At 34.1% G+C, this 27,511-nt stretch overlaps 4 protein-coding genes across 4 annotated transcripts; 3 read left to right on the forward strand and 1 right to left on the reverse strand.

Moving 5' to 3' along the window:
* The first annotated feature begins 1,055 nt into the window (after positions 1-1,055).
* Positions 1,056-2,146, forward strand: LOC120129182 (cytochrome c-type biogenesis protein CcmE homolog, mitochondrial-like). The gene has a single exon (XM_039146758.1). It carries the CDS (start codon positions 1,116-1,118, stop codon positions 1,872-1,874), a length of 759 nt encoding a protein of 252 aa, XP_039002689.1. The 5' UTR covers positions 1,056-1,115; the 3' UTR covers positions 1,875-2,146.
* Positions 2,147-7,589: 5,443 nt separating this feature from the next.
* LOC120129073 (BAG family molecular chaperone regulator 4-like) lies at positions 7,590-9,824 on the forward strand. The gene is made up of 4 exons (XM_039146672.1): positions 7,590-7,684; positions 8,121-8,236; positions 8,351-8,497; positions 9,369-9,824. The coding sequence occupies exons 1-4, from the start codon at positions 7,621-7,623 to the stop codon at positions 9,567-9,569; spliced, it is 528 nt and encodes a 175-aa protein (XP_039002603.1). The 5' UTR covers positions 7,590-7,620; the 3' UTR covers positions 9,570-9,824.
* A 488-nt stretch (positions 9,825-10,312) lies between these two features.
* Positions 10,313-10,987, reverse strand: LOC120129248 (ammonium transporter 3 member 2-like). The gene is made up of 2 exons (XM_039146804.1): positions 10,896-10,987; positions 10,313-10,706 (listed from the first exon to the last, which is right to left on the reverse strand). Exons 1-2 carry the CDS (start codon positions 10,985-10,987, stop codon positions 10,313-10,315), a joined length of 486 nt encoding a protein of 161 aa, XP_039002735.1.
* Positions 10,988-15,745: 4,758 nt separating this feature from the next.
* Positions 15,746-20,245, forward strand: LOC120129249. Its single transcript, XM_039146805.1, has 6 exons — positions 15,746-16,645; positions 16,759-17,121; positions 17,226-17,276; positions 17,421-19,341; positions 19,516-19,523; positions 19,619-20,245. Exons 1-6 carry the CDS (start codon positions 15,746-15,748, stop codon positions 20,243-20,245), a joined length of 3,870 nt encoding a protein of 1,289 aa, XP_039002736.1.
* Positions 20,246-27,511: the final 7,266 nt, after the last annotated feature.

Here is a 27,511-nt window from a genome sequence, read left to right on the forward strand (position 1 = left end):
GGCCGGTTCACTAATAGCGGTTCAACCAGTTTAGATTGAACCAGACTAAGCAAAGATTTCCGATTGAACCGGTTGAACCGGTCGGTCCGGTCCTATTTTCAAAACAGAGATGATTACAGAAGAAATGTTATGGTTTTCGGGGGAAAAGGAAAAAATATTACATCATCATGTTATTAACTATTTAACGATTATATAAATTTGAAATTTAACTGAAATTGATTCAAGTGTTAAGTAATTATATATTGTTTAAATAAAGTTTCGAATTTAAATTTTTGTGAGTAAAAAATCGGTCCGGATTAGTCAAACCTTAAAACCGAGAGGGAAAAAATGAGCTTGACAAACTTAATTCTATAATTATAAATTGGGTTAATTACATAATTGATTATTTATGTTTATGTTTTGTATAATTTTCCTCATTGATTTAAAAAAAACATAATATATAGTCACTTTCGTTTTTATTTAATCAAGATATGATCATCATGAGTTAACTCTCATCAGCAGTTAATATATTAGGAAATGTGATATTTTGGTATAATTACACATTTGGTCTATATTATTTACATATTATCTTATTTAGTCCCACTTTTAATAAATTAAAATAAATTTAATCCTCAAATCAAATGAGACCATGTGTCACTGGTGTCATGTGTCGTGACACATGTTACCATTCGATCGGAGGATTAAATTTATTTTAATTTATTTAAAATATGATGAAATTGATAAAACATGTAAATAATAAGGACTAAATGTGTGATTATATCAAAGTATTTAACAACAATTAACTCTCAGTGATCACATATTAATTAAATAAAAACGAAAAATTATCAAATATTATATTTTTTTGAAAGCTATTAGAAAAATAGAAAATATATACATAAGTGATCAATAATGTAATTAATCGTTGTGATTTTTATAGTTAAAAGAGAAATGAGATCAAAGTTTACTGATTAATATTGTAGTTTACCCAAATTTAAATGGAAGAAATTGTCACCCGTGCGTGCCACGCAATTAAAGCCAGCAAAACTGAATTGCCGAGTCGCATTTCTTCCCTTTTCTGTTTTCCGACCCTTAAACCCTCTCTTTCCCTAGAAAAACGAAAAGGGAAAGTAAATCTAATGGCCACCAGGCTCGCCCTCCGTCTCAGATCCCATCTCTTCTGCAACATCCTCCGTCATAATCCCCCAGCTCCAGCCACCGTCATATCTCCGCCGTCGATCTCCCATCTCGCGCCACCTCCCATCGCCACAATGAACCAGTTCTTCGCATCCACCACCATCCGCTTGCTCTCCACTTCCACGCGCCGCGTCCCCACCAAACCTAAAAAGGTCGACATCGGGGCCCGAGCCCGCCAGCTCCAGGCCCGCCGTCTCTGGACCTACGCCTTAACCTTCGGTTGCGTAGCGGGATTTGTAGTTTTAGTTCTCAACAATTTTCAAGATCAATTAGTTTTCTACGTTACGCCAACCGACGCCCTCGAAAAATACACGAAAAATCCTTCGAAAACGAAATTCAGACTCGGCGGTCTGGTTCTGGAAGGAAGCGTGGTCCAGCCGGGTTCTTGTAAAGAAATGGAGTTTGTTATTACCGATTTGATAACCGATATTTTGGTTCGGTACGAAGGTTCGCTGCCGGATTTGTTTAGAGAAGGACATTCCGTCGTGGTTGAAGGATTTGTTAAGCCGTTTACTGAAGAAATTAAAAGGGACGTTTCTTCTAGGAGCGTTTCTACGAAAGCAAGGAGCGGCGACTGTTATTTCTCGGCCACCGAGGTTCTTGCCAAGCATGACGAGAAGTATATGCCTCAAGAGGTTGCAGCCGCCATTGAGAAGAACAAAAAGATGCTTGAAGAAGGAGCTAAGGAATCGATGGTTTGATATTGGTATGATTGACAATTTTTCTAGTGGTAATACTTTACTTTATATGGAGGCTTATTCATTTTGATTGGAATTTTTGTAAGCCTATCGGCTGAGATTGAATCATTGAATAGATGTAGAATTAAATTTTTTTAATGGAATTATAATACCATAGTGAGGAAGAGGATGAAATTGAAACATCTGAGGCCTTTTGCTTCTTTTAATTCTGTTGTTGTACTGCCACAAGTGTGGTTTTTACATATCTTTGAATAATGCATCTCAGAATTTACATTTACTGTTTGATGGATGGATTTGCATGCATCTCAGAATTTAAATTTACTGTTTGATGGATGGATTTGCTCTAGCATGTTAGTCATTCTAATGTTATTGCAGGCAAAGCAAAATGGGTTTTACGCAACGATTGGTAGTTTATTTTATTGGTCTTTGAATGATAGTGTTAGGCAATTAATGCAAATTTACATAGATTTCTGTTTGTTCATATTAACAAAAAACTGATAGTGTTAACCTGGTAGTTTGTATGTTCTATTACGTTGAGGATTCATTATTCTCTATGGAGGTTATCTTTTATAATTTGAAACAGATATTCTTGCTTTCTGCTTTGTTCAATGTTGATTTCTTCTAGGTGATTGTTTCTTAGTAATCTTTTCTATGTCTAGTGATAATTCTGTCCAAGGTTTATGAATCATGGTTGTATAGATTGACGAGTATGGATTTTTTGGTGAATGATGCAAAATTATGATAAGTAGAATCACTTTTGTTGGATATTATAGGGCATAATGTTACAGCATCAACAATTCTAGATGTTAAGAACTGCATCATACATTTAATTGGAACAGATTCTCCATTTTGCCAATATGAGAAGGAACTTTTTTTTTTTTACTTTTTGCCTAGCGTATCAGGTACAAGTGCAATCCTTCTCTCCCACTTACAAAGGGAACTTGAATCGTTAGCTTACATATTCTAACCATGTTTGTCTTAGGGGATGAATGAGCAGCTGGCGTATGCCATGGTAAGTTACTGACTACTGCCTTGATTGTTTTCTCAGTGATCTAAACTCCTCGGTAGACATGATTTCTCATTAATTTCTTGGCATCTATAGGGCTGATTGGCAATAGTGTTGTGAGGGTATGATTGAAATCAGGTTTATGATTGAAATACTTGTAGTTTATAGATTTAAGTGCAGGTCAGATATGATGGTGGTGGAAAGATGGATGATATCTGGAGAAGAGATGACAGTGAGGCGATAATATGGTTCTAGTTCAGTGTCAATGGCACCCGTGTACCGAATATCGCAGTGGTTGTGACGCATAATTGATGTGGATAATCTGTTTCTACCTTTCCTGTGAGGAAAGTAAAATGATTAACCGAATTGAGACAAATCATACTTGCCAATCATCGATGGACTGGTCGGATTAATCAACTAAAGTTAGGTTTGGTCATGTATTGAATAGAAACTAAAGACTTTTGATTGAAGAATAGTAAAAATTCATAATAAATTCTGTGTCAAAGAGTAATTCCTCCTAGATAATAAAACATGTTAAACGTGAGGATTGAGGAACATATGTACTCGATATGCCGTCTGCAATTGCTTGAACCTTGAGGTGTTCATCAAATTAACCAGACTTTATTGAGATAGGTAAATCTCCCATTGAGAACCATATACAACTAACAGAAACATCCTAGTGATAGTTGAACCTTTGTTTATTTAGGGTAAATTATACCGGTAAATCTTGAACTTTTAGGGTGTGTGTATTTTGATCATTTAAAACTTACGATAATATCATTAAATTTTTACTTATGGCCATTGTCGTTAGTTGTGCCGTTCAGAAAAATTGACCTAACACATTCAAGTTTATTTATTTTTTTAATTTAATTTCCTTTAAAAACTCACAAGTTTACAAATTGAAATTTGTCACAAAGGGTGAGTTTTCAATGAAAAGAGTGGTAGTCGGCTAATCGGAGAAGTTCTATTTGATTGAAAGATTAGTATCGTTTAGTTTCAAGTTGAACTGATGATTAATGTGATAAAATATAAAATATTATCTTTTTGTTTTGATTGAGCTTTGAGGAGATCGAAAGATTTTATGTATTGAGAAAGAAAAAGAAAAAAAAATTGTCTAATGTGACATGATCGGAAGAATGCTACATAGTGACAACACATGTGATTCAATCGATAATCATCAATTTGAAAGACATTTTGAAATTTAAAATTTCTTTAGGGTTATTGAAACTTTAACTTGTTAGCCAGTTTTTTTTAGAAGAAACTGTCAACTATAACCATAATAATAGCGAATTTGAAGCTGTAAATTTAAAAATTTTGGTGATTAAAATACAAGTATTTTAAAAGTTTAGGGATTACTATTATAATTCACCCCTTATTGTAGACTAATAATAATTTTAGGGTAAACTACAGATTTAATACTTAAATTATCAATTTTAATAAGTTTTAGTACTTAAGTTTCAAAAATTTCAAAACCACGCATAACGTTTAGTTTTTATTTCATTTTAGTACTCACCGTTAAAAACTTAACACATTTAGTACCAAAACTATTAGTTTTGGTCCATTTTAGTGCCTAAACTTTCATTTCTTTTTAGAACTTAACGTTAAGTTTTTAACATGTATTAAAACGAAACAAAAACTAAACGTTAGCGTGACATAAAACGATCTGGTTCCCTCTCCATATTCCCAAGCATGCTATCATTGGATGGATGTCCATTCTTGGGAGGCTTCCCACCAAAGGTAGGTTGATGCAAAGTGTGTGTTTTGTGACTGTCTTGAGACTAGGAATCACTTGTTTTTTGAGTGCTGCTTTTCAAGAGGTATTTGGGAGGCTACGTTGGATAGGTGCAACATCCGTCGAGCAACGATGAGTTGGGAGGCTGAGCTTGCTTGGGCTTCGACTTATCCTAGAGAAAAATCTCTTATCTCTTTTATTCTTAAAGTGGTTCGTAATGCTTTGATTTATTGTGAAAGAAATGCAAGGTTGTTTAGGGGTGTTGAAAGGAATCAATAGTCTGTTTTTGTTGTTATTTGTGATAGACGGGGTTTTATGATAGATTGGTTGTAGCAGATTATATGCTTTTCTTAGATAAATACAATTTTACATATCCAAAAAGAAACCCCTAAATATTAGGTATAATTTTTTTTAAAAAAAAAGATTAAATATTAAGGTAGATCAAAACTAATAATTTAAATATTAAATGCTTAATTTACTCCAAGTTTTAATCGAACACACAACAACAACAAAACCCTATTTTCATATGCAATGGGATAAGGGGAGGTTGGTTAGTAAGTTGCCCCCAATACCAAATTGAGAGCAGCGTCCGTGGAAGACCTCCGACAATTCAGAAAATTAAAAATACAGATTAAATACAATCCATATATAAATAAATAAATTTTAATCAAACACAGAACTTCATAATATGGGATTTTGAAACGACACCGTTCAAACTATTGGGCTGATGAAACAAGTTTTTTAACTTTGGCCCTGGGCCTAGTTTTAAAGTCCCAGCCTTTTAGCTGACTAACCTCCAATGCTTATTTATTAGGGTAAAGTATAATAATGGTTACTGAATATTTTTAAAGCTTACATTTAGGTCCTCTAACTTTTAAAACTTGCAATACAATCCCCCAATATTTATTCCGTTTGCAATATGGTCCCAACTTAAATCACTGTTAGAAAATTAGGGTAAATTATATAAACGGTCATTGAACTTTTTAGGCACTTGAATTTAGGTCCTCAACTTTTAAAACTTGAAAAACAGTCCCCAATAATTTTATTTTCTTATTAAATATAGATGTATAGAAAATATAAATGATTCAATTTATATTTAAATGTATGAATCATTTATATTTTTGATATATTTTATTTTTCTTGTATAAACTAGTATTTAAAATATGTTTATATTTTAATCAAAATATTTCAATATACGAATAAAAATATATTTATATAAATGTATATTTATATTTAGATGTATAAATAAAAAAATATATTCATATATTAATGTATGAATCATTTATATTTTTTGAATATTTTATTTTTAATAAGAAATTAAAATTATTAATTATATTAGAAATACTCAACTTAAGATTATATATATAATCGTGAATTATAAATATGAAAAATATAATTATTAAATTTAGTTTAAAAATATATAAATCTTAAATTTATTCTTTTAAAATATTGTATCAACTAATATTTAAAAAATATATTAAATCTATCAAACAATTTATCAAATATAATATTTTTATTGTAAAAAAATATAATATTTTCCCATCATTTATTGCTTTCAAATTTTTTGCCGAAGTTCAAATCTCATTATTTCCATTTTCCATTATATTCTTTTTTTTCTAGCATTGGTCATACTATTAGTATATATATTATTGTATATCTCTTAACACAAACGATAGTGTTAGCTTAGTGGCTCCACCCTGTATCTTTCATTTGCGTGACTCAGGTTTGAGTTTGCCCAAGACCCAAATTTTACTTCTTTATAACTTAATTTTCTTCTAATTAGGTGGTGACATGTGTCACCAATAACATATATCATGATCATGTGTTAACACATGTCAGATCCTGGTTAAATGATTAATTTATTAAATTTTATTTAATTTAGGACCAAATTGATAGCATATATAAATAATTAGGTGGTGACATGTGTCACCAATGACACGTGTCATGATCATGTGCTAACACATGTCAGATCCTAATTAAATGATTAATTTATTAAATTCTATTTAATTTAGGACCAAATTGATTATATAAATAATAAAGACTGAATGTATAATAATGTCAATTCCTTTTAACTGTCACTTCATCATTTGTATCAATTGGTAACGACTAGTGACTTAGTTGAAACAGTTAAATAATTATGTTGTATGATTGATAAATTTAAAATATCGATGACAAAAGTAAAAAGGGCTAGATAGTTAAGTTGTCAACCTAGTAGTTTACACTTTTATTTATACGTCAAAATAACATTTTATAAATTTAAAATTCGAATTATTTTAAACCTCTTCTATATCCTAACTACTTTTTTTAATTAAAAAATTTCTTCAACAGATAAGAATTATACTATTATATTTATATAAAAAATACGTATCACATGAAATAAGATGAAATTAAATAATAATAAATCTGACATAATTGAAGTTAATTGAATTATTTTGGAATTTAGGGTTTAGAATGAAATTGAATTACTTTGGAAATTAGGGTTTAGAATGAAATTGAGGACTGTTTTGCATGTTTTAAAAGTTGGGGGACCTAAATTCAAGTGTCTGAAAAGTTCAATAACCTTTATATAATTTACCCTAATTTCTAACGGTGGTTTAAGTTGGAGACCATATTGCAAACGGAATAAATGTTAGGGGGCTGTATTGCAAGTTTTAAAAGTTTGGGGACCTAAATGCAAGCTTCAGAAATGTTCAGTGACCATTACTATACTTTACCCTATTTATTATATATTCTCGGCCGCCGTCGTCGTCTTCCTCAATCGCGTAAATTGCAATTGTATTATTATAATAATCGATTTGCTTCCTCCCGTCTTATTGGGTAAATCAACAATCAAATACTCCAAGCTTCTGTTGTTCCCAAATGAGAAATCCCAACGCCAAAAGAGAAGAAACAACCCACTGCGAGGCAAGATCAGGAGGGATGCTGGTCCAGCGGAGAGACCACCATGAAAACGACGACGTATTCATCAAAACCGCGATCAGGGATCTGCTTCGGCTTCTTCTGGAGGGCCCATGATTGCCCATGGCTCGGGCCAGCACCAGCTCTATGCCTCTGTCCCCGCCCATTCTGCTTTTGGTAATTTCCTTGTACCTTCTTTGTTCTTTACAGCTGCACATAGAGCAAAAAATAATAAAAAAAGATATATACTTTTTCTATTTGGATAATTAGTATATTCGTTTCGTGATGCATTCGTATGTTAATTGTTCCTGCGGGATTTAATTGTTGCTTTTGTGTTGTGGATAACGAGTGAAGAGTAATTAGGGTTTTGTCTTTTGTTTTATGCCTTTCTTATGGGTCTCGGTGCTTCAACTCCTAAAGCATCTTCTGGTATTATTAATTTATATTCCTATTCCTTTTATTGTGTTTGTAAACGGTTTTTAGTTTTGTGTGAACTTAAAAAATTAGTTATCGTTTGTTTCTATTATCTTTTTGATTGTTTGATGGATGTTTTCAACTTGGTAAAAAAAGATATAATTTCCTGTTATGAACTGTAATCAATCTACTATGCTAGGTAATCCTGCAAGCAATGATGACAAGGTTGAAGAGAGGAAGGAAAGTGAAGAAATGTCGAAGGCCTTTGAGGCGGTTGCTGGAGTCAGAAAAGAAGTCGACAAGCTTTCCGAAAGAGTGAGTTTCTCTGTATGTTGTTTTCGTTAGTATGGAGTAACGGACGGAGAGGCCTTATACTCATTCAAGGCTTAAATTGAATTATCTCCATCTTTTCTGGGTTCTTTTGGATAGGTTACTGCTCTAGAAGTGGCCGTGAACAGTGGGACAAAGGTTGCAAATGAGGAATTTGATGTATCGGCAGAGTTACTCATGAGGGAGCTGTTGAAATTGGATGGAATCGAGTCTGAAGGAGAAGTGAAGTTACAGCGGAAGGCCGAGGTTTGTATTGTAGGCGCTGTGGTTTACTAAAATCTGTTTGTGGACATTTTTTTTGCATATTGCATTGTCGTTCTTTCGTTTCCACTTATTAATTGCATCGTTCGTGATGTAAATATTATTGTCCATATGGATGAGCATTGATTATGTGTTTATATTCCTTTATCTAAGGCTATTTGTTTAACTGTATTATTTGTTGTTGGATAGGATTTTGAAATGCCATGACCATTTAGAGTTGTTAGCTATTTGAGGTGAATCAACTTGAACCTTACCCCGACTTATTTGGTTATTGGGATATGGGTAGTGTAAGTCTCATCTTTTGGATTTTAATACCAGTCAAAGGCAACGCTACATGAGAAAAGAAATATAGGACTGCTGTTGTTTGACATTCTTTCAAACTGCCAATGGAATATATCGAGTCCTCGGTTCCTTGTGGTGTTCTCTTTTGGGATTGCCGTTTGTTTTTGTGGCATCGATGTTTCTTTTTTGCACCTCCTATAAGTAGAATACTGCTAGTCGTCCTTGGAATCCTTTTGTTGGTGATGCTGGAACTTGCTACTTCCATAATAATCAAGCACTGGCAAACCCGCTAGTTGAAGAATGTTTTTGGCTATAGTCTTGTTCTCCATCATGTTAACCCCGACGTAAGCATGTACTCATGGCAACATACTATTCATGCGTGATTCAGCAGAGCATCATCTCTTGCTTTCTGCTGAAAGAGGAAAGGGTTTTATGCAGTTTGTAGATTAGGCAATGTAGAGCGGGATCATGTTTCAAGCATTAAAAATTGCAAGCTCTGTATCTAGCCGATAAATTATTGTAGATGCTAATGCACTCTATGCTGTTGTATAAACTAATTACACCCTTTGATCAGGTACAGCGTGTCCAAAACTTCCATGACACTCTCGATAAATTGAAGGCGAGAAATTCCAATCCTTTTAGCGACAAACTGAAAGCTGTAAAAGTCGCAACAAACTGGGGGACTTTTGACTCCAGGATGGGAAACTTGACCGCCCCTCTGCCTACGTCGTCTTCAACAAATGTAACACGGGATTGGGAACGGTTTGATGATTAGTTAATATTTGCTCTGAGATGGATCCAGCCATGTCATCTTGGATTTGATTAGTTAATATTTGCCTAAATTTTTGTGGAACTTGATATATTAGGTCTCATATGCCATGGTTGATTTAGCCACTACTAATTATATTTTATGTTGTTAAACTCTTATTAATTGATCGTCTCTCTTATAGATGTATGTCGTCGACTGAAAAAGAATAATAACAGTACTTAGTCATTAATTCCGATGTATGAGTTTTTTTTTTATCCACTCATCACCTGTTTATCATTGTTGGTGAGATTACATCGTCTCCTTCATTCGCCACTTGATAGATTCTTTTAAGAAATTTATTTAAATATTTTTAAAAATTATAAAATTAACATTTTGTAAATTAATATTAATTAGAAGTTAATGTCAGTAACAAACAATCATTTAGATATATATATTTATTTATAATTAATTTAAAAGATTACATTTTAAGGTTTGAATTCGAACTCACACAGGGTAAAACAACGTATAAACCGTTAACTATTCAACCAATTAATTTAACCTAAATCAAATAATACAAGTAGTGGCATGCCACAGTGGTAACCGTCTCCATCGTCAAAACTCAACAACCTAGTATACGTGAAAGCAATCCCACACCACGAAGATGATATCTACAACAAATATTTCACCACTTAATTTCTTAACTTTCGCAAGTTGCAACTAGAGATTAATGGTTACTCCACTTGCGGCATCGGCAGAACGAGAAGGTGCCGTCACCTCCGAGTACGAAGCCCTATGCCAACCGTGCCTCGTCGTGTCATATTTTCTCCATCGCCCCAAAGAGCACACGCATTCTCTCCCTGGACGGCGTTGTCTCCGGTCTCGAGTTGTTTATCGGGCATCCTTAACGGCATAAACATCCATATTAGCAGAAGAATTATAGTGGTTGACGCTACGTTCCAAGCAGCAACAAACAAGGCAGCTATTATTTGCTTCTTGGATTGAGTCCCTCCATTCCCACCATAAAATGCACCCCTTGTGTCTCTCGGTAGTATGAGCCTGCACAGATCTGGCTCCGCCAACAGCCCCGTGAGGAGGCCGCCCAACAACCCGGCCACCGCGTGCGTGTGGAACACACCGAGAGTATCATCTACTTGTGAAATATATCTTACTTTATTTGTTTATCAATGGTAATATAAAACTAATGAATTCTTAACACACAACCCAGTGGATTTTTTTTAATTAAGACTGGGTTTTCATATTATAAAATTTATATTGTTTTTAAATATTAGTCAACATTGATGTGCTTTGGCTATTGAACAATGAAGATTGGAAACATGATTAAATAATGCTCACAAGTCATGAGTCATTTCCAGCAATGAAAGCCACATGAGTGTTAAAACCCCAGAAGTGGCGTCAATCTGGTCATTTTGCTCCTTGTAAACCATGACTTTAAGCAAGGAGGAAAATAGGTAAAAAGGGCGAGCATAACGTTTATTTCGGTAGGATTCACTAATCTGCAGCTGCGTTAACAAGCAGCTTCTGGAGAGCCCATTACATTAAAAACTAGGGTAAATTACGCATTTAGTACTTAAACTAGAAGTTTTGATTCGTTTTAGTATCTAAACTTTCATTTTTTTCAAAATCATATCCGACATTTAGTTTTTTGTTTCATTTTAGTACTCCACCGTTAAAAACTTAACACGTTTAGTACCTCAACTATTTAGTTCATTTTAGCACCTACCTTTACATTTTTTTCAAATCTTAACGTTAAATTTTGAACGGGGTATTAAAATGAAATAAAAACTAAATGTTAGGTCTAATTTTAAAATAATGAAAGTTTAAGTACTAAAATGAACTAAAACTGATAATTTAATACTAAATTCATAGTTTACCCTTGAAAACTATTAGGTTTAGATCAAATGCCCATCTCTAGACATGGTCAAACCATATCATGTAATAACTGAATCAAGAGCCGGAAATGATGGGGTTGGTGTCACAGTGACTCCCGGAACCGTTGCACATGTGACAACTGGAGGTTAGTTTTCTTATTCTTGTTATTATGTTGACAAGAACAGGACCTGTTATCTTCTGTTTTCTGGCAGCAACCGTGAACCACCACGGAGAATCATCCCGGACCTGCTCTTCTAATAAAACCGCCAACCCGAATCTTTAATTTGTAGACCATGTAACTTTTGTTGGTGGGTAGACTCGATGTGGAAAATATGATGAGAATAATGAAACAAGGGTATAAATGAAACTTGAATGAGGAGACAGTTTTTGTCCGATCGCTTACCTGTTGTAGCCAACTGCATTTCTTGTGAAGAATCATCATTGTTACCCAGGGAATACTGCCCGAAAGTATTCTCATTACAATTGCTGCCCACGATTGCACCAATTCTGCGCCAAATAAAATCAGATGTTTTCCCAAATGTATTCATGGTTTACTTTTATAAAAATTTAGAGTAAAGTATACAATATGATATTGTTTTATTTGAATCTTTCGATTATTAGAATGTATAAAATAATCATATAATTATTTATATATTTTAAACTCGTTCTTTTCCATTAGATGTTCACAGTTGTATTAGATGAACGTTAACATATTGACTGTGATATGATAAAATCATATTTTAATGATGTCTACATAGGATTGGCACGAGACCCAAACCTGACGGGTTCTGACCCGACTCAATTCAATCGAGTTATTTTTTAAAAAAAATTCAGGTTTGAATCGGGCTTGGATTTAGGGTAAAAAATACCCGACCAAAATCAACTCGAAAAATAATGTAAATTTACCTTATATGGGATAATTACAATAATAACCCTCTATATATTGTTATTATTATTATTATTATTATTATTATTATTTAGATCATATTTTTATTGAATAAAAATAATATTTTTTTTAATAAATTTACTCTTATTTATTTTGGGTCGGATTCGTGCTTTATCCCAAAAAATCATGTCGAGTTTGGGTTGGGTGAAGTCACTCTAAACTTGGGTTGAGTTTCAAGGGGAGAGTATATATTTTCGGGTCGAGTTTACCCAAAGCTTTATTATTAATATTATTCATGGTGTCAACTAAAAATAGTCCTTACTAAGATAGCTTTTTCCCACATAATTACCATTAGGAGTAAGCACAAGCTTATCAGATTCAAACACAAGTTTAATTCCTTCCTTATTCAAGAGTCCACCACTAATAAGATTTCTACGTAAAGTAAGAACATACATAGCATTATGTAAAGCCAGAGTTTTGCCAGAAGTAAGTTTGAGTAAGATTTTTTCTTTACCGAGTATTTCTGAAGTGGTGAAATTTCCCATGTAAACTTGTTCACCTTCAACTACATCTTCCAAGTCAGTGAATATTTCTCTATTAACACATAAATGTTTGGAAGCACCATTGTCCACATTCCACTTGACATGGTTTTCATTAAGTTAACTTCAAAAATCACGACAACAATCACCTCATCTGAATCCTTCACCAAATTTACATGTGGTTTGTTTTCATTTTAGTTTTGGTTCCTGTGACGATCAGAGCGACGGAATCACTGATAGGCTTTATGTGCTGGTTTGCCACATACGTAACAACTTACCAACTTGTAGGGTTTATGGTTCACTCTCGATTTCTTGAAGTTGGTTGACTTCTTAGAACGAGAAATGTCATTTTTTAGGATTAACAGAGTTCCAAAAACTGTTATTTCTAGGACCAGAAGATTTCACCAAATTTTGCTTAAAAGAAAATTCATTTTTAAAGACTAAATCCTTATCTTTGAGGCAGTTCGTCTCTTTTATCTTCATGTGACATATTAATACCTCTAAGGAAATGTCTTGCTTTTTATGCTTCATGAGGTTTATATAGTCGGACCTAGATTTGGGCAACTTTTCGATCAGTACATTGACTTTAAGGATTTTAAACATATTCATTCCTCCAGTAAGGATACCTGAGATCAACTTCTCATAAGCGTGAATCTATTCCATGATTGGCTTTTTTTCAATCATATGAAATTCCAACCAATCCCCAACGACATACTTATTGATTCCTACATCACTGAAACCATAATTCTTTTCCAAGTTCCCTCATATTGACTTGGCAAATTTATCTTTGATGAAAAAGTCAAAAAGATTATTGGACATGTGACTGAGCATATGACCTCTAACCAATTTGTTGTCTCTTTGAATTTGGTTAAAACGATAATGTCTTCCTCTAGTATGTTAGAAGCGTAAGCTACATCGAGGGAAGAAATTATAGCTCCAGTAATGGTAGGTGGGTTGAACATCATGTAGTTAACTTCTAGTTGTCCAAATAAGATGATCATTTTTGGGACCAACGAAGGTAATTAGACCAACAAAGGTAATTGGTTCCGTCTAGGGGCTCGAGTTTGGACAGATCGAGAATGTACTTGTTGATAGTGAAAGACATGTTGAGCAGATATAAAACTTCGCTTCTAAATTGTAAGAACTAAGTACTACAAAACAAATAAATTAGCACTAACAAGTACAATAAAATGAAATGAATAAGATGAAATTGCTACTATGTCGTGGTAGTCCATTGCCTTAGAAACGAATTCGCCCTGACCGATGTAATCGTAAAAAGGATGATCACCCCTATGTTAACACAATGCTCCCTATTTCGTACACCCAAACTAGGAAGTTGAAACTCAGTTGATTACAGTGGCGGATCTAGAAATTTATAAATTGGGGTCCAAAATTTTAATTTTCTTTTCTTAAAAATAATAGGGTGCAAACTAAATTTCACTTTTTTTCTTAAATAATGGGGATGCACTTGACCCCTAGGGGGCTTAGTGCATCAACCCCTGGTTGATTACTCTTTTCTTGAAGGCCTAAAAATATGGAAAAAGGTTAGAAGATGACCGATTTTGATCGAATAACAAAGATTTAAAAATAAAAATAAAAACTTAAAAGCTTAAGAAGATAGACGGTAATTAATAAAAGGATGCTTGTGTTGAATGAGTGAGTAAGAATAAAAACCAAGCTTTATTATATAAGTTTCATATAAGGGTAAAATTGAAAGAAAATGCGATAAAAATCCCAAAATTCTCTACCAAATTTCTTGCCAACCTCACGTTTGTTTCTTCAGCAAATTACAACAACTTTGAAAAAGTAAAAATATAATTTGTTTAACATATTTGCATTATTCACACGTTTGGTGTCTTCAGTTTAGTTATGTCCCTCGAGAATGTAATCGAGTTGCCGATGGTTTGGTGCGCTTAGCCTAGAGACTCTTTGCAAATGTTCAACGGTACCTGGAGCCCCCATTAGAAGTTTTGAATCATGTTAATATGGTTGCCCAAGGAATGAGGAATAATTAGGAGCCAAGCTCTTCCCACTGTATTAAAAATAATAATTATTTTTTTAAAAGCATTTTGATTCATAATGTTTCATTTTAGAGTAAAAAAGTTTATCCGTGGACAGAAATAACTAGTCAACGAATTGTTAACACTTCAAAATAAAGGATTTTTACCCTAAAATATCGGTGTTTAAAATCTCTCAGCTAAAGTGATTTTTTTACAATAGCTAAAGTGTTTATTTAATCCAATATTGTGGATTTTTTTAACATTTTAATAGATATATATATCTTACATTTGACGTGAAAAATAAAGATTTTCAAATGAATTAGTATTTAAAATTGGTAATTTTTCAAATTGATATTTTATTTTTTTTAATAAAAAAACTGATGTTTATATTGGTGCGTGCATGTATAATAGATGTGAGATGTATGGTATGTATATAGTGTTGTTTAAAATATTTTGAAATCATGTTAATTATATTTCTCTTAGGTATGCGTAACTTGTGTGTTGATAACTGTGTTCTAAGGTTATAATAGATGAAAAGACATGCTTGGTTGAAAGGATTATTAATATGGGAACTTGGTAAATTGCTTAATAAGACTAAATGAGTTAATAACTCAAATTATTTAATAAAGTTAAACGAGTAACCTTTTTTATGTTCACATGTGTTTATGTGTCTTATTCGGTGAAGAAGTAAGTTTTGAAGGATGGTCTTATGGTTTAAGGTTAAAAATATATTTTCGAGTACTAAAATTTGAAATTTATTAGTATTGTTTCGATATTAATTATATAATACGTTTGGTAATTTCTCAAAACGATGGGAACGCTGATGGTAATTTCATTGGACCTGAAGTATTGCTATCTCCTCAGTTGGAAAGGCCGGGATCTCCCTTCATGGATGAAGATCAACGCGCGACGAAGAAAGTTCGTAATAAGGAAGATGTTGACCGTATGGAGGAAGACCATGCTGATTTGGAGGCACAGTCGAATACAGATTTCAATGATAAGATAGCAGGGAATCAGGGAAAGCATTCATATGCTAGCGCGGTAATGGGCAACTCGAAGACGACGGTAGATGTGGTTTCGCTCAAAGCTATGGACGAAGTGGAGATCCTAGATGGTGATTGTATTGTAGACAACAATGGTTCGTATCCGGTGATCCACTTTGCAGACCAAGTTCACGATAGAATTGACTATAGCATGCGACGCTCGGTGATAGTTCGGCTTCTCGGACGTGCCATTGGTTATAAAACATTGTTGAATCGTATTGGCGTTCTATGGCAACTACAAGGTCAGTATCAACTTATTGATCTAGAAAATGACTATTTCCTAGTGAAGTTTGAGAGGGAAGAAGATTATGTACATGTCTTGATGGAAGGACCATGGACAATATTCGGGAGCTATCTGACGGTTCAACCATGGAGTCGTACATTTTCCACATTGGAAAAGCATCCATCGCAAGTTATTGTATGGGTGATATTACCAGGTATTCCCTATAGATATTATTCCAAAGCGATATTTCGTCGGATTGCTATGGTTATTGGTCAGGTTGTGAAAATTGACTATAGCATGAATTCGGGGGAGAGAGGTCGTTTTGCTCGCTTGGCGGTATTGGTGAATTTAAATAAGCCACTAATTCCATGCCTTAAGATTGATGGCTTTTGGCAAAAAATCGAGTATGAAGGTTTGCAGCAAATTTGTTTTCAATGTGGAGTGTATGGGCATTCGAAGGAAAACTGTGGTTCTGTGGAAGGGAGTACAAGACATGAAGGTTTAGCAGGCGAGCCTAGTGTGGTACCAAATAACTCGTTAGGAAGCGAAGACACTGGGTTTGGACCTTGGATGATTGCTGAAACATGTAAAAGGAGACTCGGTTTGCTATTTTAAATGAGATAAATAATGGTCAGGAAGAGGTCACTGCAATAGTTTCGGATGCACCAGCGGAAGAACATAACAAGAGGAATGGTGAGGTTTACGCTTCTCGAATGGAGAATCAGGCGAAAGGGAAAGTTGTTACGGATAGTGTACCATTGGAGGCTAGTTCTGGCAGGCGAACAAATACAAACAGGAAAGAGGATGTTGGGGATAGTCGGGCTCTTAATCAGATAAGTGTGATAGCAATGGAGGAAGGCGCGATTCCACAGGTAACGAAAAGTCGACATGTTACAGCTGGTGGGAGTCATTCAGTGGTTTCAATCTCGGATGATAGCAGGAACAATATCATTAAGAGGAGTAACCGGGAAATGGTAGTCGAAGAGAAGTGGGGGAAGGTAATAAAGGACTTAAAGTGAGGAAGAACAAAGATTTTAGTTTCTCCCCGGCAGTGCTTACGGATTGGCTGAAGAATGCTAAGGTTAATACAAAACATGACAAGGTTACGCTGCATGATGAGGGCTCGTCAGTTCAACGTGAAAACGAACATGAGGTAACACTCTCGCATGCAAAGGAGACTCTGAGTACAATACCTGAAGAAGATATTTCTCTCGAGAGGGAGAATGTCAATCCGAACCTCCCTCATTAATTGGGGTTCTCTCACTTAGATATCTTTATGGTTAATTTTCTTTTTTAGAATTATCAGGGCGCCGAAAGCCCTAAATTCAGACGTCATCTACGGGAACACTGTCGGGAGAGTCGACCTGATCTAGTAGCGTTGTTGGAAACTCGGATTAGTGGTATTAATGCTGATAAAGTCATCTGGAGATTGGGATTTCAGAATTCTTTTAGAGTTGAAGCTCATGGGTTTAGTGGTGGTATTTGGATTCTTTGGAAAGACGGGTTAAACGTGGAGATTTTGACCATTTCAAACCAATTTATTCATGGCAGATGCTGGTCAGATAATGAAAATAGATGGTTGTATTTTACTGCTATTTACGCTAGCCCACAAGTAGAGAAATGCAAACTTATTTGGAAGCACCTCACGAAACTTATGCCAGGTGAAAATGAAGCGTGGTTGCTGGAGGGTGACTTCAACTCCATTCTACAACTAGACGAGAGGGAATGTGGTTCAAGTCGTGATTCAGGGGTGAGCCAATTGTTCGTTGATTTTGTTTTTGAAATGGAATTATTTGAGGTGGATTATCAAGGGCTACAGTTTACGTGGAGAAGAGGTAATTTATTTAAACGTCTAGATCGTTGCCTTATGAATAGTTGTTGGGCTAATATTTTTCCTGGTACGATGGTGATACATCTTGGTAGAGTGGGTTCGGACCATTGCCCTCTTGTGCTAAAACCTCAGAGTAACATGAGTTTTCAGTCGACTCGGCCATTTCGCTTTATTGCGGCTTGGCAGGATCACCCTCAATTCAAGGATTTTTTGTCGGAAGTTTGGAGGAATGGTTTGGATGCGCTAACTAACGTCAATTCCTTCCAAAGTAAAGCTAGTGAATGGAATTTGAATGTGTTTGGGCACATAGGGAGGAAAAAACGCGAACTATTGGCTTGGTTACGGGGTATTGATAGAGCGCTTATTACTCGATATTCGCAACGTTTGGTGGACTTGCAACACGTGCTGGAGTATGAACTAGAACAAGTCCTTCAACAAGAGGAGAGCTTGTGGCTGCAAAAATCGAGAACTCAATGGGTTCTTCATGGTGACAAAAACACTAAATATTTCCACGCTTGTAAGATGATGAGACGTAGGCGTAATCATATGGGGGCGCTTAAGGACATGAATGGTAACTGGGTGTCGGAGCAGGCCACTCTTTGCTCGATGGCAGTGAATTTCTATAAGGATTTATTCACTAGTACTAATGAAGTTGATTATGGATATCCGTTTCAGGGATGTTTTCCTGTTCTTTCTAATTCCGAATTAAATGGACTCATACGACCGCTACTTAATGAAGAGATCCGTGAAGTCTTATTTAGTATGAGTCCGTTAAAAGATTCGGGAGTGGATGGACTACATGCGATTTTTTTCCAGCGGAATTGGGATACGGTTAGCACCAGCGTATGTCAGTTGATTCAAAGTATTTTTGCAGGAAAAGCGTTCGATAAGGATTTCAATCGAACACTCCTGGTTCTAATTCCTAAAGTTAAAGTTCCCGAATCCTTCAGTCAATATCAACCTATTAGCTTGTGCTTTGTGTTATACAAACTTGTTACAAAGATAATTGTGAATAGGCTGAAATCTTTTATGAAATTTTGGATATCGGAAAATCAAACAAGCTTTGTTCCTGAATGTTCGATCATGGATAATGTTATTATAGCGCAAGAGGTAATTCACTCCATGCGATTGAAGAAAGGTAAGGTTGGTTTTATGGCTATCAAGATTGATCTTGAGAAAGCCTATGACCGCCTTGAGTGGTTATTTGTTGAGGACACGTTAAGAGAGTTGCATATTCCAAAGAATCTTAGGAGACTTATCATGAGATGTGTTTCTTCAGTCTCGACGCATGTACTTTGGAATGGTGCTATGTCTGAATCCTTTAAGCCAACCAGGGGGTTACGACAGGGTGATCCTCGCCTTAATTGTTCGTTATGTGCATGGAGAGGTTGGCTCATGCAATCTCTATAGCTTTCAGGAATGGATAGTGGAAACCTATCCGACTGTGCCGTAGTGGTCCTGATATTTCTCATCTATTTTTCGCGGATGATTTGGTCCTGTTTGCTGAGGCGTCTATTGAGCAATGTTCTGTAATAAGGAGCATTATGGATCTTTTCTGCAGGTTCTCAGGTCAGAAAATAAACATGCAAAAAACAACTATTTTTTATTCTAAGAATGTGGATTCGGGTTTGAAGAGTTCAATTAGCTCATTATTTGGATTCCAGGAAGTTCAAAACTTGGGTAAGTATCTCGGAGTACCTCTGCTTCACTCTCGAGTTACGAGATCTTCGTTTAGTCACATAATTTCGAGAGTCCGAGATAAACTCACAGGATGGAAGGCGAAATCTTTATCTTTGGCCGGGAGGATTACTTTGGCTAAAACAGTATTATCGACTATTCCTTTCTATTCAATGCAATCTATGAAGCTTCCGAAAGGGATTTGTGATGACTTAGAACAAATAATCCGGGGTTTTATCTGGGGTCGGACTGAGGCGAGAAACGGCATATCTCTTGTTAATTGGGAGAATGTTTGTAAACCGATAAGCAATGGTGGGCTTGGCATGAAAAAGCTAATCGATCAAAATGATACTTTTCTTATGAAATTAGCTTTTAAATTGGCAACAAACTCCGACCACCTATGGATTAAAGTATTACGATCCAAGTATAGGTGGAGGAATGATTTACCTGATTCAATTGACAGCAAGAGAAGCTCGCATGTTTGGAAAGGAATCTCTCACGTGTGGAGCGTGGTGCGACAGAGTTTGGTTTGGAATATTGGTAACGGGTGTAGGGTGGACTTTTGGGGGATCCTTGGCTTAGTGATGTGGGGCCTTACATATGCTTGTAGATAATCAGTGGAGAGATTCGCACTACCAAGGAGGACGGTGGCCTCTATGGTTGATACTAATGGTCAATGGCGATGGGAGTTGATATCTAATTTAGCACCAGACAGTATTCAACAGCGGCTTGCAGCAACAATGCCACCATGACAAGACAATAGGAACGATACGTTAGGCTGGAAATGGACCGTTGATCACTGCTTTTCGGTTAAATCAGCGTATGAAAGGAGACAGGTAACCCCGGATACTAGTCCACATAAAGTTTGGAAGGTGATCTCGAAATATAGAGGGCTGCAATGGATTAAAGTCTTTTTGTGGTTAGTAGCTAATGAACGTTTACTAACCAATACGGAACAAGTCAGACGACACTTAACATCAAGCAACTGCTGTGGAGTATGCGGACAGCAGGGGGAGACTATAGATCATTTATTTCGAACATGCCATGCGGCCTTGACTGTTTGGATAACGTTAATTAAAGCTGATAAATTAGATGCGTTTCTGTCCAGGGATATACGAGATTGGTTGCAGATTAATATTGCTAATCCGGGAATCTATGCACGGGATGACTGTGACTGGGACTTACTTTTCAGTCGATACTTTGGTGATTTGGAAGAACCGTAATAGGAGAATTTTCGATCCGGATTACATCGAACAAGAGTCGATATTAGCACAAGGTAGGCGTCTTTGTTTTGAGGCTAGGCGAGCAATTGAAACAAATTTGCAAATGAATCCGTATTCGTTTCAAAGGATTAGTGTGCCTAATCATTGGACTCCGCCTCCTACTAATTGGTGCAAGGTAAATACTGATGGCTCCCGTAAACTAGGAAATGGATTTGCTACGTGTGGGGGCGTTATTCGATCTTCGAACGGTGGATGGATTCTTGGTTTCTCTAAAGTACTAGGTATATGCTCTATCGTTGAAGCAGAGTTATGGGGAATACATGAAGGTCTCTCGCATGCGTGGAATCTTGGCGAAAGACAAATTATGGTTGAAGCGGACAACTTGGAGGTCATTCGGATGCTTAAAGGAAAGACTAATAAAGGATCAGTTTTTACTTTGCTCGACCGGGTTAATGAGTTATTAAAGCAGGAATTGACGGTTACTTTGAGGCATATAAATCGGGATGTGAACAAGGTGGCCGATAAACTAGCCAATTTAGCCATAGCAAGAGGCTCGGATCATACGATTTTCTACTCTCCACCTTTGGAAGTACTTAGCTTGTTACAACAGGACTCATGTGCTTGTAATTTGATAGAATAACATTGAGTGTTAGCTCCCCTCTTTATTTCATCAAAAAAAAATCCATAAATTCAAATTTATGAAAATGATCGTTTGAATTTATTTTGATGATTTTGAATATTATAAAATTATCATATTTGATATATTAATAATTTAATCATTAAATTGATGGTGGATGATTACTTAAAAATATGACTATTTAATTTAATTTTGATTAAAAAATGGATCAATTATTGATATGAATTTTTTATTAACTTAAGATAAATACAAGATAATATTTGTTTAGAGATAACTTTCAATCATTTCATATTAAATACACACTCTTAACATTTCCAATATTCGAACCTAAAACCTCAAAAACTAATAACAATTTATTTATCACTAAAATAATTCGATTAGTACATTATTGACCTGACATCTATGTACACTAGATCTAGAGTGTTACGTAAACTATGAAAGATGTAGACGCATTGTATCTTTACAACTTGCTTATCCAAAGAAACCCATTCTTTAAAATTTCGTTTCATTAGGATGTTGTATATTTAACTAGTATTTTTGGGAGTATGTGCCTATATATGATTTGCTCACATTAAGATTTTATATAACGTGACGTGTTTGTATGTATGTATGTAATATTTAAATTTGAGACGAATTAATCAAAAAATTGACACGAAGGATAATGTTTTTCTTATATAAATTTGTATAAAAAATTGAGAATATAATAAATTGATATATAATTTTTTTATTTTTAATTAACCCTTAAATTAAAAAATGATATATAATTTAAATATAATATTTTAATTTCAATCGGATTATAATTATGATATTTAATAATATTATTATTTTAATCGTGTGGTGTCATATGGTCAATTAATTCAAAGATAAATTATACATTTAGTATTTAAATTATCAGTTTTAGTTATTTTAATATTAACACTTTCAATCTTTTTAAAATTATATCTAACATTTATTTTTTGTTTTATTTTCGTATTTCGCCGTAAAAAATTTAATGAAACTTTTCCACATGACATTTTTATGGGGTAAATTACATCATTCATCACTTAACTATCTTCTCACTCCTATTTTGGTCATTAAAGTTTAAGAATTTTCAGTTTAACTACTAAATTTTCAAATTGCTCATGTTTTAATCACTCTAATTTATTTTATTAATAATATTTTTCTACATGATATTTTTTTTATTAATATACAATTAAAATAAAAAGTAAATTTGAAAGTTAGAGTGATTAAATTAAGAGTAATTTGAAAGTTAAGTAATTAAATTAAAAAAATTAAATTTCAATGACCAAACTAGGAGTGAGAAGATAGTTGAGTGATGGATGATATAGTTTACCCATAAAAAAAAGTGCCAAATTGTAACAATTCCATTAAGTTTTTTAACGATGAGTACTAAAATAAAACAAAAACTAAACGTTGGGTATGATTTTGAAAAAAAAATAAAAGTTTAGATACTAAAATGGACCAAAAATAATAGTTTAGCTACTAAAATGTAATTTACCCTTAATTCAATTCAATTGATTATTTAAATATAATATCAATACATATATATATATATATATATTATATATATATTTTAAAAAAAGTTAAATTCAATAATTTAAAGTATAAAGGTGATCCTTAAGCATAAAAATAAATTACCAACTTTATATACCAATTTGTATAATAAATAAAAAATTTATAATGTTGCCCATAGAATAATAAACTAATAACCGGCCAAAACAATTAAGGGCAGTTATGAACGCAAGTTAAGATAGTGAACAAAGAGATGGGGACACAATGAGAGGGGAATGTCTCAGGAAAGGCGGGTTAATATACTGCTAATATACAGCATTACTGGATACATTAAAATGTATTTAATAAATTCGGTTTAGCGGTACCTATTATGTTGACAACTAATAATATTTTAGGTAGAAAATATGAAAAACTATTAAAAAATTTGGTAACCGGTAAACTTTGGTTATCGGTAAGTATCTATCCTTTTTATAAAAGTGTCCATACTTTTACCATATCAAGTAAATTTTACCGGTTTTGTCATAATGAATCTGGTTTTGTCATATTTTTACCTGTTTATTGTAAATTATCTATCATTTTTATAAAAGTGTCCATACTTATTTCACTGTGAAAATATATTTATTATTATCTTTAGTTAATATTGTTAAATTTAAAATCTAAATAATATTTTATAAAATATCAAAACAATCAAATAATTTTTTGTGTAAATGAAATTATTAAATTAATATTGTAGGTGGAAAACATGAAACACTATTAAAAAAATTGAAACATAAATTACATAACTTTCAAAAAAGTATATATTTTTATAAAAGTGTCCATACTTATTTCACTGTTGAAAACATATTTATTATTATATTTGGTTAATATTGTTAAATTTAAATTCTAAATAATATTTTATAAAATATCAAAACAATCAAATAAAATTTTGTGTAAATTAAATTATTAAATTAATATTGTAGGTGGAAAACATGAAACACTATTAAATAAATTGAAACATAAATTACATAACTTTAAAAGCAGTTTTAAATCCTAAAAAGTGTCGATACTTTTAAAAAAATATATCGATCCAAAACGATATACCAGGTAAAAATATGATAAAACCGGTAACAAAATGATAAAACCGGTAAATTTAAAAGTGTCGATACGTTATATAAGGATCGACACTTTGTGAATTTAAAAGAGAAGCAGTTATAGCGCCTATAATGTGTCGATACTTTAAAAAAATATATCGATCCACAACGATATAACATGTAAAAATATGATAAAACCGGTATCAAAATGATAAAACCGGTAAAATGATACCGGATATATTGAAAGTGTCGATACTTTCGTAAGTACGTGTAATAAATTATCAACACTTTCAAAGAAATAGATTATCCTTTCGAAAGTATCGACACCTGACATAAAAGTATCGACACTTTTGTATTTGTATCGATTAAATATAATAACATATCCGATGAAAATATAAAGGTCATAGCTAATATCCTCTGAAAAAGATAGAACGGACGAGTTTTTGAAATCGAAGAGTAATTGTTGCTGCATTTCAGAAGGCGTTTCTAAAGCGAAGTTTGTTTGTTTGTTGCTGCAGTCGAATCGAAAAGTATGTTGTCGAAACCCTAATTTTTATTATTACAGTAATCACGATAGGGTTTTTTATGTGTTGTTTGGGGTTTTGGAGTAAGGAAGCATTTGGGACCGATTGCAGGTAGAAATAGATATTCAAGGAAAAATATAAATGTCGATACTTTTATTAAATTTATAGGTAGAAAATGATATTATAGGTTGTATAAATGTGCCGACACATTTTGGTGTGGCCATTCAAATTCTTTTGAAGAAAACCGTTTTACCACAAGAGTAGTTATCTATATTTGTATATTGAAAAGTGTATGTAACAAAATAATTTGATTTGCGTAAACTGATATATGAAGGAAAAATGGAGTCAATGGGTTGGAAAATTGTTGGTGGAGCAGATGACTTTGAAATTGAGGCCGAGACTCGAAAGCAACCAAAGGGTGGATATATGTACTTCTAGTAAGTATCAATGTCTTTTTGTTATTATTGTTGAAATGGTAATTGGATTAAAGTATCGATAAACTTTAAATTGATTACAAATTTTAAATGTTAACAGTATGGTCGAATGCAAAAGGATGAAGGGAGATGGCACACAGAGCGGTTCGGTATGTAAAATGAAATTGACATTGAGTAGTATTAGTATTTAGTGTTAATGTATTGATTAAGAAACATTTATGTTTAATATTAGGTGAAAAAAGATGTGAGGTCCAAATGGAATTCAATGAGTGATGCTGAAAAGGAACCTTACATCACACAATCAAGGAATGATAGTAAAGAATACAAAGAACAGAGGAAAACACATGAAAATAAGGTATTCATTAAACTTGTAAATACGTTGATACAAAATATATAAGAACTATAACATTATATATTGTTAAAAAATGTAGGAAGTGTCGACAAGATGCAGCATTAAAAGGGTGAATTTATTAATTAAACACCTTAAGGAGAAGGGTCAGTTGAATGTGCTGGGAGAAATAGGTTTTGGATCGTTGATCGGAGTAAGGGATCGACCTATTCGGAGGGAATTGTGTCGATCCTTGATGGCACAATTTGACGTCAGTCAATGTATGGCTAAGTATGGTGATTATTCATTCCCTCTGGGGGTATCGACTGCTGCAGCCGTATTGGGGGTACAAAACAAAGGCAAAAGTGTTATAGAAGTCTGTAGGAGTAAGAACTGGAAAGCACTTGCCTCCAAATATGGTTTGAATCATAAGGTGACATATGTTGAAGTTGAAGAGGATATCAAAAGTGGATCTTACTGGGGGGATGAGCTGAAGGCCCGAGTTCTATTGTACCTTATCGGGATATTTCTTTGTCTAACAGGTGATACGTCAACGAACAAGGAATATATGAAGCTCATTTGCGATGAAGGCTTGAAGGGTGAATTCAATTGGGCTGAATATATCCATTCGAGATTGATTGAATCAATAATCACCTTTAAAAAGGGCAGCCAGAGATACCTCAAAGGGTGCATAGCAATCTTAGAGGTAAATGAGTTGAATCACTTTTTTGTGTTTTTATATAAAAATATAAATTTTATTATAAATGCAGGTTGCACTGTTCGATTTTTGGTCGGGCTGTGAGGCAGTGCCGGCTTATGAAAGAACCGGAGTGGCACGCATCCGTGCATGGGGGAAGGAAGAGGTGGTTAGAGTGATGGTGAAGTTGAAGTTGGATAGAGGGAAGAAGCAAGAAATGGTAATAAATGTAATTAAATAATATTAAGAATATAATCAATGTCTTAATGTAATTTAATTTTGAAGGTTATTGGCAAGGATGTAGAGGAGGCAGTGGAGGCAGAGGAGAAGAAAGGAGGGATGGTTGTATTGGGGGATGACGGTGAAGCAAAACAGAGTAACTTCGACATTTTGATGTCTGAATTGGCTGATATCAAAAAAATCCAATTTGAAATCATGCAAAGACAATCAAGAGTCGAAGAGAAACTTGATCAAGTCGTAGAGAAACTCGAGAGAGTCGAAGATACACTCGAGAGGCATAAGGGGGTAGTGGAAGGAAAAATAGATGGAGTGGTGAAAGAAGTAGAGGTGTTGAGGGGTGAAGTGGTGAAAGAAGTTGGGGTGTTAAGGGGTGATATTAAGATGGTGACGGGAGAAAAATTTGAGGGAGTGGTGAAGGAGGTTGTGGATTTGAGGAGTGAACTTACGGGGGTGAAGGGGGTGGTTGATAAATACTCGGATGAAGAAGCTCAATTGAAGGGTGAAATAAAGAGATGAAGAGCTATGTAGAAAAAAAGTACGATGAACTGAAAAAATATGAAGAAGAAAAGAGGGAGGAGGAAGAAGAAGAGAGATGAAAGAAATGAGGAGGAAGGAAGTCGATGTCATTATACACTGGAGAGTGTTATAGCAGCAGTTTTGGATTCGGAATGTCCTGCACCCCAGAAGAAGAAGCAGAAGGTAAGTTTAATAAAAGAATACTTAATTTGATTTTTATTATGTTGTTGTGACAAAAATTTGTATGCAAAATTGTAGGTTGAAAAAGCGGATATTCCAAGCGGAATTGATGACATCGAAGCTGCAATTTGTGATTATTTATGGAATAGCGAGTTAGAATCGGGGTAAGTGAAATATATTGTTTTGTGAGTGATATTTAAATATTTCATGACAACATATTAATCCTAATGATTCATACAGATATTCTGTAATCTCAATGGGAAATCAATTCGCTACTGTATACGACGTTGCAACGTTGAAGCCTACGGAATGGGTTGGCGGTGTGTAAGTAGAAAGTAGAAAATGTTAAAACTTATTGAATATGTTCTGATTGTGTAATTAATTTTGTTAGGTTATCGATTTGCTCGCCTGGACCATATGCTACGATTCTCAAAAGTCACTCCGGAGGATTGGCTACCTTCCATACCTCTTAGTGGTGAGTTAATTAATAAATATTGAAAAGTAGTGTTATAGACGGTA

Source organism: Hibiscus syriacus, unplaced genomic scaffold (assembly GCF_006381635.1).
Source record: "Hibiscus syriacus cultivar Baekdansim isolate YM2019G1 unplaced genomic scaffold, ASM638163v2 tig00110483_pilon, whole genome shotgun sequence".
Lineage (NCBI taxonomy): Eukaryota > Viridiplantae > Streptophyta > Magnoliopsida > Malvales > Malvaceae > Hibiscus > Hibiscus syriacus.